The following is a 16,707-nucleotide window of genomic DNA, read 5'->3' as shown; positions in this document are numbered from 1 at the left end:
TGTATGTGTACTGTGTATATTTATTTTGTATATATAGAATACACACACATACAGTATATATTTTGAAAATATTTACATTTATATATTCATATTCTTATATTATATATAAATATATTTATTTAATATATAAACATAACATATTTTTCTTAAATATATACATGCATGTGTTTGATTGTATTTATATATACATATAGTATGTAAACAAAAACCTTCATTTTGGATGCGATTAATCGTGATTAATCGTTTCACAAGTACATTGTGGAAGTGTACTTTTTTTAACCTGGGGGATATTATGCGCCAAAAAAAAAAGAAAAATCAAGGGTCCCGCTCCTTTTTAACCTTTACGTCCCCAGCCAATATGGTGGCTATTTCGCCCTGCATGAACGCCCAGGGTACGTTGGATCCGACAAGCGGGCATTTCTCGCCACTCGGGCAGTAAACCTCTCCCATCGCCCCCTGCTGTTTGATGCTCTCGCGGGAACATGGGAAACAGAACTTGTGCGACGGCACCGATGGGCACTGGACGAAATGTGTGTCCTCGAGGCGCTCGTGGCACAGGGTGCAGCACAACGGCACGCTTCCGGGCGGCACAGAGGAATCGGGAATGCTCTGCGGATGCCCGGCCTGCGGGTCCATGCCTGGGATGTGCACGGTCGCCGACGTTCCCAGCGTGAGCCGCCTTTGTCCAGCCGAGGGCGACTGTGGGCTTCCGCTGTTCCGGCGTCCCGCGGTCGTGGAGTGCACCTGGTTTCCGGTGTCTTTAGGCGAGCCGGTTCCAGCGTTGTCCGCGGCCATAATTAGCGCGGCCATCGGCGACTGGCCGTTTTGCGCGGCAGTGGACGCCTCTGGCGGTGTAGTGCGCGAATGCGGGGAGATCGTGGAGGGAGGAGCGGCGGCGAATCCCAAGGGCATCTTGAGCACCTCGGACGGAGACGGCAACCACGGCTGATTCTCGCCGTTTAGCTTGGCGGCGCTGCTTTCCCCGTCCGGCTCGGGAGAGGGTTTCCTTTTAAGGCCTCGAGAGTGCTTACCGCGATCTGCAGGGAGAGAGAGCAATAAACACTTAAAAGATAAGTTCACTTTCATAGTAAAGATTTCCTGATAATTTGCTCACCCACATGCAAGGGCGTACATTTCATCTAACAGTAGGGGGGGAACAATAAACATAAAATTTCTCAAGAGCAATTTTGGAAGGGGACACAAATAATACAGCCAAAAATGTACTTGCAAGGATAGATATGTGTACATGCATAGCATGGAGACCGTGTTTAAATATGAGTTCTGTTCATAGGTTCACCATGCGGTCAATATTATAATTATTAAATTATTTTGTGTCCTCCACATAGTATTTTAGGTTTCGTCTGGGACTGAGGACGTCTCGTATTTAACGTTAGATATTCAGCCGCAGCAAGCCCACTGATCTGCCATCATATTGAGCAAAACCCAACACATCGGTAGGTCTGCAATATTAGCCTAATATCGGTTCACACACAGGCTTATCGCCGTGTTAGTTGTAGTGCGTGACTTACTATCTAACAAGCTACGGTATTAAACAAGCTAAGCTAGGTAACCTTATAATCGCTCATAGAAAAATACATCGGATATCATGATTTTTGTCATGACTAATTTATTAATAATCCAGCATAATCTGTATTAAAGAGAAAGAATGACTTCATCCGATGTTTAAAGTGAATAAAGTAGCCTTGACAGCCTACTTACTTTGCTCTCTACGCCGGACTTGTGTGTGTGTGTGTGTGTGTGTGTCGGTGAGGTAAAGGGGGAAAGCAGGCAGTGGACCAAACCACTGTGAGGCAAGGGAGGGGAGCTTTTTTTTGCGTTTATATTGTTTTACTAACACAATTATTTTAAGTATATGTCCATTGTATTATTACAATATATTGGTTTGTAATTATATTTTTAGGGGGGACAACCCCCATGTCATCCAAGATGTTCATGTCTTTCTTTCTTCAGTCACAAAGAAATTAAGTTTTTTGAGGAAAACATTCCAGGATTTTTCTCCATATAGTGGACTTCAATGGTGGCCAACGATTTCAAGGTCCAAAATGTAGTTTCAAACACATTCCCAGCAAAAGAATAAGGACCTTATCTAGCGAAACGATCAGTCATTTACTTAGAAAAAGTTTATATTTATACACTTTTTAACCACAAATGAAAGGTCACGCGTGACGTAGGCGGAAGTACCGACCCAGTGTTTACAAAGAAAACATGCAAAGAAAGTCAAATGCACTTTACAAAAAAGGTAAAACAACGATGTCGGATGATTTTAAAGTTGGAGGAGAAAAAGAGATGGAGTTTTTAAACGAAGTACAAAGACGAAGAACTAACCGCGCGTGACCTTTCCAACATGATTACGTAATGTGTGAAGACGCGCATCGCAGAACTAGAACAAGCCGAGCATTTGTGGTTAAAAAGTTAATAAATAAGATTTTTTTTCAGAAAATGACCGATCGTTTCACTAGATAAGACCCTTATTCCTCGGCTGGGATCGTGTAGAGCTCTTTGAAGCTGCACTGAACTTCGTTTTTAACCTTCAATCCGCTAGCCACCATTGAAGTCCACTATATGGAGAAAAATCCTGGAATGGTTTCCTCAAAAAACTTCTTTGCGACTGAAGAAAGAAAGATACGAACATCTTGGATGACATGGGGGTGAATTTTTTATTCTGGAAGTGGACTTATTCTTCAAGGCTGGAATACACTACACGACTTGTAAAATCTGAACAGATTTTTAAAACACTAGGCATGATACACTTACCGACTTTGTAAATAGTGACAGAGGAAAACTAGCCATCATACACTACACGACTGAGGATGATACACTAGCACACTTTGAAGTAGGGCTGTCAAAAAAAAATTTGAATTTAAAATATTAGTCGAATTTAAAATACAAATCTACATTCGAATGCAAAAACGTTGCATTCGAATTTTAGGTGATAATTGGTTTATAAACATTATTTTAAACATTATGCACTTTTTTTCGCAGATAGTCATGTTATCTTATGCTTTGAATTATGCGCCCTCTTGTGGCCTCAGGAGAGAAGCCAAAAGCTTTTCTTCACCCTAGCTGAAATGATGCATTTTAAATTCGAATATAATTCGAATTTTGATAATATTCAAGTACAAATTCAAATTTAGTTTTTCAGCCATTTTGACAGCCCTACTTTGAAATTGTTCCGATCACAACAAACTCGCGCAGAAACGTGCGCCTTGTTGCTAGGAGACGATTGACAAATGAAAACAGTATGTGTTCTAAAATCTGCTGAAAATATCAAACATGTTTGATCTCCTCCGACTGGATGGAATCAAAGTCTGAAGCTAAAAAATCAGAGTCTGTGACAATCATACACTACGCGATTTTCTATGGAATCGGTCAACTCAAATCTGCAGAGTGGCTTTGACTTTCGGCAACTAGCGTCAACTTCTCCAGACTGTAACTCGGTAGAAAATCAGGGCAAAATTCATGTAGTGTATTCCAGGCTTTAGAGACGCAATACTTGACTAAACAGCCCTTTGCTAGTTCAGCGCTTCGTGCATGACCTGCTGTTGGCACTATTTTCTGATTCCAGACAAAATGTGCCATGCGCCGACCACCGGATGATGAAATGGCAGCGAAGTGCATCTGTTATGCTCCCAAACATTACGAATGCATGATCTAGAGAGTTTAAAGCATGCTTTGAAGAATGCAGGTACAAAATAATAAACTAAAAGGAATCAAGATGCATGATCTAGAGTTTGAAAACATGCTCGGATGTTTTATACAGATTTAAACACAAATGCATATGTTTTCACAGCATGTTTTGGCACCTCAAATTATTCTAAAAATTTATTCTAGTTTAAAAGTGGACACAATATGTAGAGTTTGAAAACATGCACTGATGTTTTAAACACAAATGCATGTGTAAACTAATAATAATACAGAGTTTTACAGCATGCTTTGACATCTCAAATTAATCTAAATAATAAATCCAGTTAAAAAAAATACAAGTGTGGACACAAAATCTAGAGTTTAAAATTATGTTTTGATGTTTTAAAAGCCGAATGCACATATAAATACGTCTTACAGCATTATTTTAAAGATTGAACAGTTAAAAATAAGAATGTGGAGACTAAATCTAAAGTTTAAAAGCATGCTCGGATGGTTTAAACTACTCTAAATGTTGATTTAGTTTTATTTATTTATTCACTTTTTAATGCCATGCCAGCATCAAGGCTATTTTCATGGCAACCTCAGAATAAATTATACAAGGTATACAATTAACAAAAAGTTATAAAAGACATTTCAAATCTACAATAGTCCAAAATTCTAAAATACAGTTAGGCGTTACATTGTTAAATAAATCAGTTAAACACACCGCTGAATAAAACAATTGTCTATTTACATTTAAAAAAAATACAATCTAATAAAATATGCTTCACAGTAATTTTTGTTTGGCAGGTAACTCTAAATGTTGACTAGTTATGTATTAAAAAAAAACAATTTTAGATGCACGGATGTAGTTTTTAAAATAAAGTGAAGCATCAGATAATACTTATAGCCCATGTGACCCTGGAGCACAAAAGCAGTCATAAGCAGCACAGGTATATTTGTAGCAATAACCAACAATACATTGTATGGGTCAAAATGATCCATTTCTCTTTTATGCCAAAAATCATTAGGATATTAAGTAAAGATCATGTTCCATGAAGATATTTTGTAAATTTCCTACTGTAAATATATCAAAACTTAATTTTTGATTAGTAATATGCATTGCTTATAACTTCATTTGGACAACTTTAAAGATGATTTTCTCAATATTTAGATTTTTTTGCACCCTCAGATTCCAGATTTTCAAATAGTTGCATCTCAGCCAAATATTGTCCTATCCTAACAAACCATACATCAATGCAAAGCTTATTTATTCCGCTTTCAGATGATGCATAAATCTTAAAGGCTATACGTATTTTCTGATGCTTCACTTTATTTTAAAGACTACATGCATGCATTAAGATGCATTTAGATTAACACTCCGCTTGAAAGCACTGCTCAGTACCTGTTTTTAAGGCACTGGAGCTGCTCTCGTATGCCATCCTGTGCGCCAGCGGCGCGTGCTCCTTCTTGAACCGGGAGTCGAGGCTCTGCAGCGTCATCAGCTCCCGCACCGTCTTGCCCTTCTGCGTCCAGTCCTTGTGTCCGTCGCTCGCGTCGCTCATGCTGTCGGCGCGGTGTTTGTCCTTCATGTCTTCCGCGCGTTTGCCCACATGCTCCGCCATTAACGCAACCGGGGGGATCCCCATCTGCACGGATCTCCCGTTGAGCGCATGCATGGCCCCGTTGACCAGCGGAAGCAGGTTAGGAGGCACGGCGCCGGTCCGACGCGGGTTCGGGCTCTGGCGGTTCAGCTCCGGAGGCTCGTCGGGCTTTGGAAACCCGTTCGGCACCGGGATCCCGTTCGCTTGTCGCCCCCCCTGGTACTCCAGACCCAGTCTGGGGGGTCTTTCCGACGCGAGCGGGTAGCGATCCAGCGGCTGCGGAGCACGCGAGCCCGGTTCCGTGTGGTTCATGTTCTGCATGTCCTTCCCCGGTTTGCCCAGCGTTCCCGGTGATCTGCCCTCCTGGAATCCGTGCGCGCGTTTCAGCTGCCGCGCGGTTTCGATCACAAACTCGACGCGGTCCGCTCCTTCGTAGTTGACGCATCCGCGGCAAACGGGCTCGGTAAAATCCCAGATCATCGCCCACGGCATGCGGGGCAGATCGCACAAATAACACGACTGCCTGCGCGAGGCAGCGACCGCCGCGGACGACATGCTGCTGGAAACGGAGGGACAAAATATGCAACTAGATTCTCCGAATGTTGCGCGTTCTGATGAGGGGGAGAAAAAAAGATAAATCTCGTTGTAGTTTCCCACCGAGAAAAACGGCGAAGTTACGCTCCGAAGTTCATGGCAGTGTGCGCACTCCACAACGCGTCCGCGAGCTCTCGGTGTGGGAGCGGTGACGTCACCGCGCCGCTTCTATTTACTCTGCGCATGCGCGCTGCGCTCCCTCCTCGACGAGAGCGTGTCTTTGCAAGCTTCGTTTGACGGTGTGGAGAAGCGATCAAAGCATCGACAAAAATGGGGGAAACGTATCGTATTAGTAAAGTAAACGAATTATATTACATCTATGACCCTGGACCACAAAACCAGTCATAAGGGTCTTTTTTTTTTAATGAGATTTATACTGAATAAATAAGCTTTCCATTGATGTATGGTTTGTTAGGATAGGACAGTATTTGAAAATCTGGAATCTGAGGGTGCAAAAAAATTAAAATATTGAGAAAATCATCTTTAACGTTGTTCAAATGAAATTCTTAGCAATGCATATTACTAATCAAAGATTAAGTTTTGATATATTTACGGTAGGAAAATGTACTAAATATCTTCATGGAACATTATTTTTACTTAATATCCTAATGATTTTTGGCATAAAAGAAAAATTTATAATTTTGACCCATACAATGTATTGTTGGCTATTGCTACAAATATACCCCAGCGACTTAAGACTGCTTTTGTGCTCCAGAGTCACATATTTTACTCTCTTCACAGAAAGATTGATTGGGTTTCCTGCTATGCAGTTTAATTTTCCAATCATACATGTGTTAGTATTTTGGATAAAATGTTGAACTCACATGTTTTAAGGATGGAAATCTTTGATCAAACAGAATATGAAACATTTTATAGCTTTTCTGTGTTGTCAATATCTTTTTCCATCCTGTTAGTCTTTGATAATATCCATACAACAATGAAATCATTCTCAAGTAACCCTGTGGGGGAAATAACCTCACAAACAACAGTGCCTAAGGTGAATTCAGGTAAATTGGGACACTTTTTACCATTGAGATGACTGAAAAAAGATGTCCCATTGAACCTTTTTACAATGGAGTTATTTTGATGTATTATTTGTGTTGTCAGTCTAATATATTACATCATGTTTGAAATTGGTTTTATAATATCAAAATGTCAAAACATGGTTAAAAAATAAGATAAAGAACTTCCATCCTCATTTAATCTATCAATCCAGAGAGCAACTTTAGCTCTCTATTTCTATCCTGTCTGGCATCCAATTTTGTGTAAATAATCAAGTTTTATTGATTTGTTAAAGGTTGTAGAGTTCATAAGGTTCTGCGGAACAGTAATAACCCAATTACAGATCCAATACAATGGTAACCAAAAATCCAATCCAAATATGGGAAAATATATCTAAAATGAGCAATATATATATATATATATATATGTAATTAAGACGTTCAATTATTAAAGTAAACAAACCGTATCACATATTTCATTCTCTGACAGAAAGATCAAATGGGTATCAGACTTTCCATGTCCCCAGCATACATGTCTTAATATTTTGGATAAAATGTTGAACTCTCAAGCTTTAAAGATGGAAACATTTGATCAAACAGAACATTAATCACTCTCTAATCATTTTATAGTTTTTCTATGTTGTCAATATCACTTTCCATCCTGTTAGTCTTATAATATCCAAAAGTCTGGTAATATCCAAAAGACAATGAAATCATTCTCCAGGAGCAAACAACAGTAAGTATTTGCAATGGATTTCATGAGTTATTCTGAGCTATTAGTTGGTTCGTCACTCTAATACATTCCATCCTGTAATTAGTTATCAAAATGACAAAACTTCCATTCTTTGAGTAAATGTGTGCTCTTTATTTCTATCCTGTCTGGCATCCAATTTTGTGTAAATAATCAACTTTTATTGACTTTTAAAGGTTGCAGAGTTCATACGGTTCTGCAGAGCAGCAATGACCCAACTGGAGATCCAATGCAATGGATGCACAAAACCGTTTTAAGTGCACTACTGATGGCTGTGAGTAAATGTGATATTAAAACCCTCACATTCCGGTGCGCCTGCCAACGCAACGTCACGCGCCACTGCATCCCTTTAACTCTTCCATAACCTCAAATGCAAAAAAAAAAAAAACAACCGCTGGAATGAGCTTCTGACTTCCCAGCAGTTCTTAGGGAGTTTTTACTGATTTAATCAGTAGTGCACTTGGGAGCCGTGTGTGTCTGGAATATCCACGCTGGTAGATTATTCATCCGCGCTGGACTTCGTTCAGCCTCAAAATCTGATTCATGCCTGCCAAGAGCATGTGATTCATGACGGCTGGCAAAATTATGGAAAGTCCCTTAGTGAAGACCACGTGGTTCTGCCTTTCCAAATTTTAGTTTTTTTTAGGGTCATTTATGCTAGTCTCAGCCTCAGACGTCACGCCCACGGACCGTTGGCTAAAGTCTGAAGGTCTGGCTACGCGAGACTACATTTATGCATGACCGAAAGTGAGTTGGCCAATAATTTTGCTTGGCTGCATGTAGGTCATAGGTGAAGCTCTTCCAAAATGAAAGCAAACATTACGATTATGTTGCACAATGAAATAGGGAATTATGTCAACATTGCAGCAACACAGTTTTTCCCCGCGCTCCGTCTGTCTGAACGTCTTTCCGATCAGCACACAAAGCTAATTTTCTCGGGCGAAGCGATTCAGGAGCCGCAGGCACCGAGTGGGACTTGTTTTTGCAGGCACTCATGAGGAAGTAAGAGAGTTAGGCACGTACCTCACCCATCCGTGGAAAAACAAACCAAGCCTAAACTGGCAGCAGGCCAGAGATCCGTGAACATGCTCTGCTGGACGAGTCGCTGCAAAGCCAAAAACACGCTGACGGCGAGTGCATGTTGGGCGCAGCCCAGAAACATGATCATTGCTGCTTTTTTGCATTTCTGTTTTGACAGCAGAAGTTACAGCAGGTGGCCAGGAAGGGAAGCGCGCTGCTATAATGTGTCTAAAACCAAGATAAAAGGAAACTATGTAAATGCATGGGTCATGTAAATCTCCTTTCATGAACAACGCCAAAGGTGATGCAACGCGTAACATTACGCCTGTCAATGCACCACCATGACTATACGACATGCATTTCAGTTCCGCCTAAACGCACGAATCAGCAACAGCAGGGAATGTGAATGACACGCAGAACAATGTTAGCCATTTCTGCGTTCGAATGGAACGCATTGTTCAGTGTTATGGCTTTAAAGTGCAGCATAAACACTTTCTGCTCGACGTAATCCTCTCCAGTGACTAACGTGCGAGATTAGAGCACATGTTGCTTACTGGCATTTTCTCTGGGCTCAGACCTTTACGCAGGCTTTCCCTTGTCATCATGCTAGCAGGTTTTCTAGGTAAACCACCCCCTCCTAAGACTTTTAGGTAAACTGATTTAGTAGAATTGGAACATCCCTCACCTAAGGCCTTGTCTTGACAAACTCACCCCTAGTTACTTTGATTGGACGGCTGATTTTATTTCTGTAGTCTTGTGAATCCGCTCCATATTGTGCAATCTACTTTACAGGGATATTGCGTGTAGACGGGCAGCAGACGTGTGGTTTACTAGTGCAGGGATTTGATGGGGGTTGATAGTGACAGAAGTTTACTAGCGGCCACAGAACACAGACCTAACGCCCACGTAGGTGAAATAAAACCCTAAAATAATAGTAATCATTTTATACAGGAAAAAATATTGCGCTTTTATATATAAGCACTTGTTGTATTCCTAATGTGTAAATCACTTTGGATAAAAGAAGCTGCTAAATAAATACATGTAAATATGTGTCATACATGATAAATACATCACAGTGATATATTTTTACACTCTAAAAACAAATTTTGCACAACAAAAAATAACACAAGGAAATCTTTTTGAGTGTGTATGTATATATACAGTTAGGTATAGCTGACACAATTTTTATTATTTTAGCTGTTGACCAAAACATATTCAAGTTACAGTTATATAATGAATCTTAATTTGAGGGTATTCTCATCACAATTGGAGGAAAGGTTAAAGAATTACAGCTCTTTAATATGTACCGCCACCCTTTTTCAAGGGACCATAAGTAATTGTACAATTGACTCAAAAGCTGTTTCATGAACAGATGTGGGCTGTTCCTTCGTTATTTCTACATCAATTAAGCAGGTACAAGATCTGGAGTTGATTCTAAGTGTGCCATTTGCATTTGGAAGCTGTTGCTGTGAACCACATCATGCAGTCAAAGGATCTCTCCATACAAGTGAAACAAACAATTATTAGGCTTCAAAAACAAAACAGATCCATCAGAGAGATAGCAGGAACATTAGGAGCGGCCAAATCAACAGTTTGGTACATTCTGAGAAAAAAAGAACGCACTGGTGAGCTCAGCAACATAAAAAAGCCTGGACGTCCACTGGGGACAACAGTGGTGATGATCGGAGAATCCTCTCCATGGTAAAGAAAAACCCTCACACAACATCCAGCCAAGAGAAGAGTACTCTCCAGGAGGCAGACGAGTCTCTGTCAAAGTCTACAATCAAGAGAAGACTTCACCAGAGCAAACACAGAGGCTTCACCACAAGCTGCAAACAAGGCCAGGTTAGACTTTCCCTAAAAACATCTAAAAAAGCCAGACCACTTCTGGAAAAGCATTTTTTGGACGGCTGAAATTAATATCAAGCTGTGAATGAGCATCTTGGAGACATTGCCACAGTTCTTCTGGATTGAGTCTGTCTCAGTTTGCTCTGTTTCTTCATGTGACTCCAGACAGACTGATGATGATCAGATCAGATCTCTGTGTGGAGCACAAACATATATCTCACTGCATTATTACAATTAATGGCTAAATGAATGTTTGGAAATGTAAACTGATGTTTCCTACTGACACACTACAGCAAAAGATAGAAATAACTGACTTAAAAAAAAAATTTAGTTGCTGAAAATACTACTGTTCTAATAATTTTGGCTTGTATATTATTGTATTCAAAGCATATCAACTGGTCACTGGGGCATACCTGTCAACCCTCCTGTTTTTCCCGGGATTCTCCCGTATTTTACCATTCTACCCTGCTATCATCCCGTACTTATCCCGTATTTTTAATCTTTCTATAAAAAAATCCCACTGGGCGTATTTTATATGTTTGCTACATTCGCCTCCGGTAAAACTCCCGTAATTTGTATGGCCCAAACCTCATTATATGAATAATCACGTCAACAAATTCCAAGGTTGCCCAGATGCCAGATCTTGTATGAAACGCATCCTTCTCACACAATCGACACATACAAATTTCAACCCATTTGTCCCCTCAACATGGCAACCTATAACAGTGATGACTACCGCGGGAAGGAAAGGATCACTGGTAGAAATGGGACGGGAGGAGAAGACTCAGGTGGTGCTCCGGTGAAAAAAAACAAATATACATGCAAATTGAGATATAGCTTACACTTCAAAAGGCTATGGTTTAAATGATTAAATACGAGCGCTGCAAGTTGCAAAATCGGGTGCTGCGCTGCTTTGTTTACTGCGGTTACCGGGGAAATGGCTATATTCCTGGTGAAAAGCGAAATAATGAAGAGAGAATGAATTTGCATTTTTCAATAAGCCCTTCTGCTTTTTGTTTTAGTCCAAAGCCAAAAACGACCCTTATTTTTACGCAAAAAACATGCAGTTTGATAATTGTTTGATAATAATTGTTTAAATTAATAAAATAAATTAATATAATATAATAATTGATACTTTTGCCCCGCCTCAAGCACCCCCCATCACCCATCACCCGTATTTTGGGACCCAAATGTTGACAGGTATGCACTGGGGTTCCTCAGGGATCAGTTCTTGGACCCCTCCTCTTCTCCATATACACTACACTATCACTGGGACCCATCATACAGGCACATGGTTTCTCCTACCATTGCTATGCTGACGACACACAGCTGATGACATTTCAACCAGATGATCCAACGGTAGCTGCACGGATTTCAGGCTGCCTGGCGGACCTGGCAAAGACTGAGCTTCTTGTCTTCCTGGCCACTCCAAATCTACTGCATGACTTTAGACTGGGTTTAGGCTGGACTACCGCAATGCTCTTCTGGCTGGACTTCCATCAAGCACAATCAAACCTCTACAAATGATTCAGAAATCAGCGGCACGACTGGTCTTCAACGAGCCCAAAAGAGCTCATGTTACACCTCTCTTTATCTCCTTGCACTGGCTGCCGGTTGAGGCTTGCATCAAGTTCAAGACATTGATGCTTGCATATAGAACAGCCACAGGCTCAGCACCCGCCTACTTCCACTCACTACTACGAATCTATTGGCTGGGGTTAGCCTATATATAACCTGCTGCGCTTAGTCACAGCCAATACAGTTTTCCATCATCTTTTAGTCCATCATCTTTTCTAGATTTTGGCCAAATGTAGGCTACTAAACAAAAGAAAAAGAGCCACAGAGAGGCTCAAAATCACTTTCCAGAACATTCTCTTCCCACCCCTATCCGGAATGCTGAATCCCTGACATTTTTCAAGCGACAGCTGAAAACTCGTCTCTTTCGAAGCTACTTGACTTCATCATCATCATAAAAAAAAAAAAATTTGTTTTTTCTCTTTTCTTTCATCTTTCTCTGTCTAGCTTGTACTTATTTGAACAATCCTTGAAACTTGGTAAGACGAGCACTTCCTGTGTCTATTTGCCTCTTTAAGATGAATCGCTTGATGCATTCCCCAATTGTAAGTCGCTTTGGATAAAAGCGTCTGCTAAATGAATAAATGTAAATGTATTGTATTTCAGTTAAATTTTATTTCAAGTACCGTTTTTTAAATGGTTTTAGTTTTAGTTAACTGTAATAACCCTGATGCAAACCAAAAGATCAAATTATTCATATCAAATTAATGATAAGTATGACATCAGTACAAAAACATCTTTAAGTTATGAAACACTGAAAACAATAAAACTGATGATGCACATTTGAAGTTGTAGTAAAATAGCTCATTTACACACACATCGGTTGAATTAGCACTGTCCAGATGAGCACTGGGTATTTTGTTATCTGAAATTGTTAATTTAATTCTAAATATTCAAAATAATCACAAATCTAATATCCAGTGTTTTCCCCCTCAGGAACTACTTAAGCAAAAGGAAAGCAGAGCAAGAAAACAATTCGGTGTTCCACAGACTTTAACAAGCCCCTTCTGAGGTTTCCTGGATTTGTGGGCCAGACGGATCCATTGCACACGAGCTCTGACAGCAGGACCGAGTGCATGCGGCCCGCTTAGCTGAGTCACATGGGAAGAATTGGACAGATCCAGACCGGAGAGATCGGGTTAGACATGGAGAACGAGACGGGTCAGGTGTCTAGATGATCTCAGCCATCTGAGACAGTGCTGGATTGAGAAACTGTTTAATTAAATCAAACTCCTGACCGGCTAGTTCACATGATCAATCCAAATTCACGTGCTAACAGAACATGTTTAGTGGTTAATTTGACTTTGAAATGTTTCTCAAACATATAAATGTCCAGTTTTCTTGTTGTGATTAGAACATTAAAGGTTACAGAAATATTTCTTCCAACATTTTACAAGTTTCACCCAAAATACAATGTAAAAGATGAATCCGTAAAATAACAGAAAAAGTACTGGCAGCTCATTACACATGACATTATCCATTAATTTTACGGACATTTCTGTTTACTCTAAAACACAATGCAAGGAATTGTAAAATTCAAAATACTGGTAAAACACCTGTAAAAAAAAAAAAAATATGGAAAAATTCCTTCAAATTATACAGTATATTGTGCCCTATTTTTACAGATTTTTTTAGAGTGATAATGTGTATAATATTATAACATTATTTGAACGATTATTTTTAATATTCTAAAAATGTTACAATGTCCTGTTTTCTTGTCGTGATTAGAATGCTATTTAAAGGTTACAAAAATATTTCTTCCAAAATTTTACTAACTTTATTTGAACCCAAAATATAACATTATTTGAATGTTATTTTTAATAATCTAAAAATGTTAAAATGTCCTTATGGTGACTTCGATATCGTTTCTTTGAATGCTGAACAAGTACAAACAACATAATGACCGAGAAGAACAATCTCCCAACATTATGACGCATGTCAAATATAATAAAGTTATAAAAACATTCCATAAACATTACTTTAAGAACATTTTGTCCTAACATTTTTATAACTTTTATAAAACGTTAGTGAAACATTGGTTCCCTGTTCATCGTGTAGTAAGAGTTGGATTATTGTGAAGTGATGCAATGTGATGAATCTCTCACAGGTCCTGTGTTACTCACACACACTCTGCGTCCCTTTAATAATTAAAAAAAAGCTTAGTACAGCACGCTTTGATGTGCTAAAGCCGTTTAATATTTAAATAGCACATTTTCCAATTAAGGATTCCCAATTTAATCTTTGCATAGACAGGAAAGGTGCTTGCTGCGTGCTGAATAGTGAATTATACAAATAGCATTTAATGTGAATAACTTAATCCAGCCGAGCACTTCTATTAACCATGATGACTTTTCTCAAAACCAGTCGGTGCGCTGAATGCGCGTGCATGGAAATGAAACCAATCAGTGATGTAATTGCATGTTCTGGTAATGTTGTGAACATTATCTCTTGCCCAGTGAGAGTCTCGCCTCTGATTGGTTGGCTCGTCGCACAGGAAGGCGTAGCTATGGAGACCACGGCCTTATCTGGATAGCCTGTGTGACTAACCACTTCCTGTTTACAATGTTTTGGTCGCATTCCCTTTTCATTTGAGCAGACCTCCCGTGCAGTGAAATACGACAGGAAAACGCACAGGGTCGCCATGTTTGGTTCTTGTCTAAATGCACAAGCCTTTGATTTAATGCATGCACTAGATTTCCACACGCCTGCTGCTGAGTGTGCACGCAGTAAATCTCAGCATCACCTCGATGGGACGCTGTTAAAGGGCGGGACAGAAATAAATATTTCTCTCAGAGTAATCAGCGCAGAAACACGCTACACTGGAGAAAAGATAAACAACTGCGCGCCTCGTGGAAATTAATGCAAAGGATGTCGGCCGCACACATTTGTCCTGCTGACAGTCGTTGCATGTTATAATGTTTAGTGTTAACCCATAAATATCAGTGTGCTGGACTCAAAACGGACAGGAAGTTGTATGCTGGAGCGCTACCAATGCACTGACTTAACCTTCATAAATGCATAATGCATTCGGGTCCATTTTGACCCGGAAGTGATACATAATTTTTTTTTTAAAAAATGCATAGTTTTTAGTAAGGGAACGAAACTTTGCAAATGCTTTAAGACCCTCAAAATACACACAATCACATTTTTCAGATTTTTTTACAATAATTTTTTAAGAGATATAACCAATAAAAAAAGTTAGGTTTCGTGTTCGGGTCATTTTTGACCCGGGTATGTATGGAGTGCCATTAGTGTCAAAAATACTTTTTGTAAAATTATCTATGAAGTTATATTTGTGTCAAAAACTTTTGTAAAATATATTTAGCCTTTTCTTCGTGTCTCACACACTCGCTAATTTTGTTGATGAACATAAATATGTTCGTCTATTGACGAAGCAGCATGGAGCGACATTAAACATTTTTTTCATTTTTTTTATCTAAAAGTGAAATTTATGCAACTAAATTAATATATTTGGTTTGAAAACTTTTAGAGTAATATATATATATATTTTTTTGTTAGATATAAATATGTAGGACTGTTTAATAAATTTTAAATAAAATAAAATAAATTTGGACTGTTTTTGAGCAATCATGAGTTATAAAGGAATTTAACTGAATTCCATGGATTCCAATGGGGTTAATAATTATCAGATTATATGTTCTTATAAATTTCATACAATGATATATTCATATTACATTTCTCAGCAATATTGAAAAAAACATATATTTTGCATCATTTTTAAAAAATGTGTAATTTGAAATTTTAAATAGTTACAATTTTTTATTAATAAAAAATACGTTAATGCAATAACATGATAACTTTACAAAATATTGAATTCATATTAATGACAACTTACTGATCAGATACAATGTGGTTTTAGCTGAAAAATATTACATTATGACTATTTTCTAAAATAACAATTGTTTGGGTCCAAATGGACCCGGAATGTGAAAATAATCTACAGATTTTGAATGCATTATGAGGGTTAAAGTGACGCATTTTGGGGAAAGAGTTTTGCGCGACATGTAGCTGCAGATTGAATCGCTCTGTGTTTTTATGTCAGTCTGTCTCTCTTTCCCTCCTCTCGATCTCGCCATAATCCTCTTTGCAGGCCTGGAAACTGGAGTGGCACGCTTCCAAGGCAAAGGTTGATGGGAAAACGCACGCGCTGCCAAGCGAGCCCCAGTTGCCGGCGTTAGAAGCACACACATCTTTGTTCTCTGAGACCTGGTGTACCGCCAACAACCTCATTTCTGTCTCTGCATTATGGATGCACGCCAAACTAACGCAAGCACACAGACTCTCCCACTTCTTTTCTCTCTCTCGCTCGCTTGTGTTTTTTTGGTTTGTGTTTTGGCCCGTTTCTCTCGCAGCGCCAGCATCCATCGCATCACTCCGCTGCCAATCATTGTGCAGCCAATGAGTCACCAGAGATTCCAGCTGCGGCGCATCTGCTGGAGAACAACAGCAGCAGCAGCGGATAGATACAATCCATTAAATATGGTAATAACATGAAATCTTACATTCTTAATGCATGTTCCTTATCATGCACAATCCAATGTTATTCTAAAGAAAAAAATGTCCAATGCAGCAGCTTTCACAACCTATTTGACCCCAAATCCCAATTACTTTTACAGTTCTTCGTGGGATAAATTTTTTTTTTTTCACT

The 16,707-nt window shown here is 39.3% G+C and overlaps 1 protein-coding gene across 1 annotated transcript; it reads right to left on the bottom strand.

Moving 5' to 3' along the window:
- Positions 1-287: 287 nt before the first annotated feature.
- Positions 288-6,014, bottom strand: LOC107713243 (interferon regulatory factor 2-binding protein 2-B-like). Its single transcript, XM_016518697.1, has 2 exons — positions 5,051-6,014; positions 288-1,037 (listed from the first exon to the last, which is right to left on the bottom strand). Exons 1-2 carry the CDS (start codon positions 5,802-5,804, stop codon positions 316-318), a joined length of 1,476 nt encoding a protein of 491 aa, XP_016374183.1. The 5' UTR covers positions 5,805-6,014; the 3' UTR covers positions 288-315.
- Positions 6,015-16,707: the final 10,693 nt, after the last annotated feature.

Source organism: Sinocyclocheilus rhinocerous, unplaced genomic scaffold, assembly GCF_001515625.1.
Source record: "Sinocyclocheilus rhinocerous isolate Xijiao unplaced genomic scaffold, SAMN03320098_v1.1 scaffold1050, whole genome shotgun sequence".
Classification (NCBI taxonomy): domain Eukaryota; kingdom Metazoa; phylum Chordata; class Actinopteri; order Cypriniformes; family Cyprinidae; genus Sinocyclocheilus; species Sinocyclocheilus rhinocerous.
The sequence above is the reverse complement of the archived record's forward strand: the minus strand, read 5'-3'. Positions and strand labels throughout refer to the sequence as shown.

Bases quoted from the DNA above. Each gene is read 5' to 3' on its own strand.
- LOC107713243 (XM_016518697.1), bottom strand. From the start codon at position 5,804: ATGTCGTCCGCGGCGGTCGCTGCCTCGCGCAGGCAGTCGTGTTATTTG. The intron at 1,038-5,050 runs GTACTGAGCAGT...CTCTCCCTGCAG, and splicing joins CTCCAGTGCCTTAAAAACAG to ATCGCGGTAAGCACTCTCGA.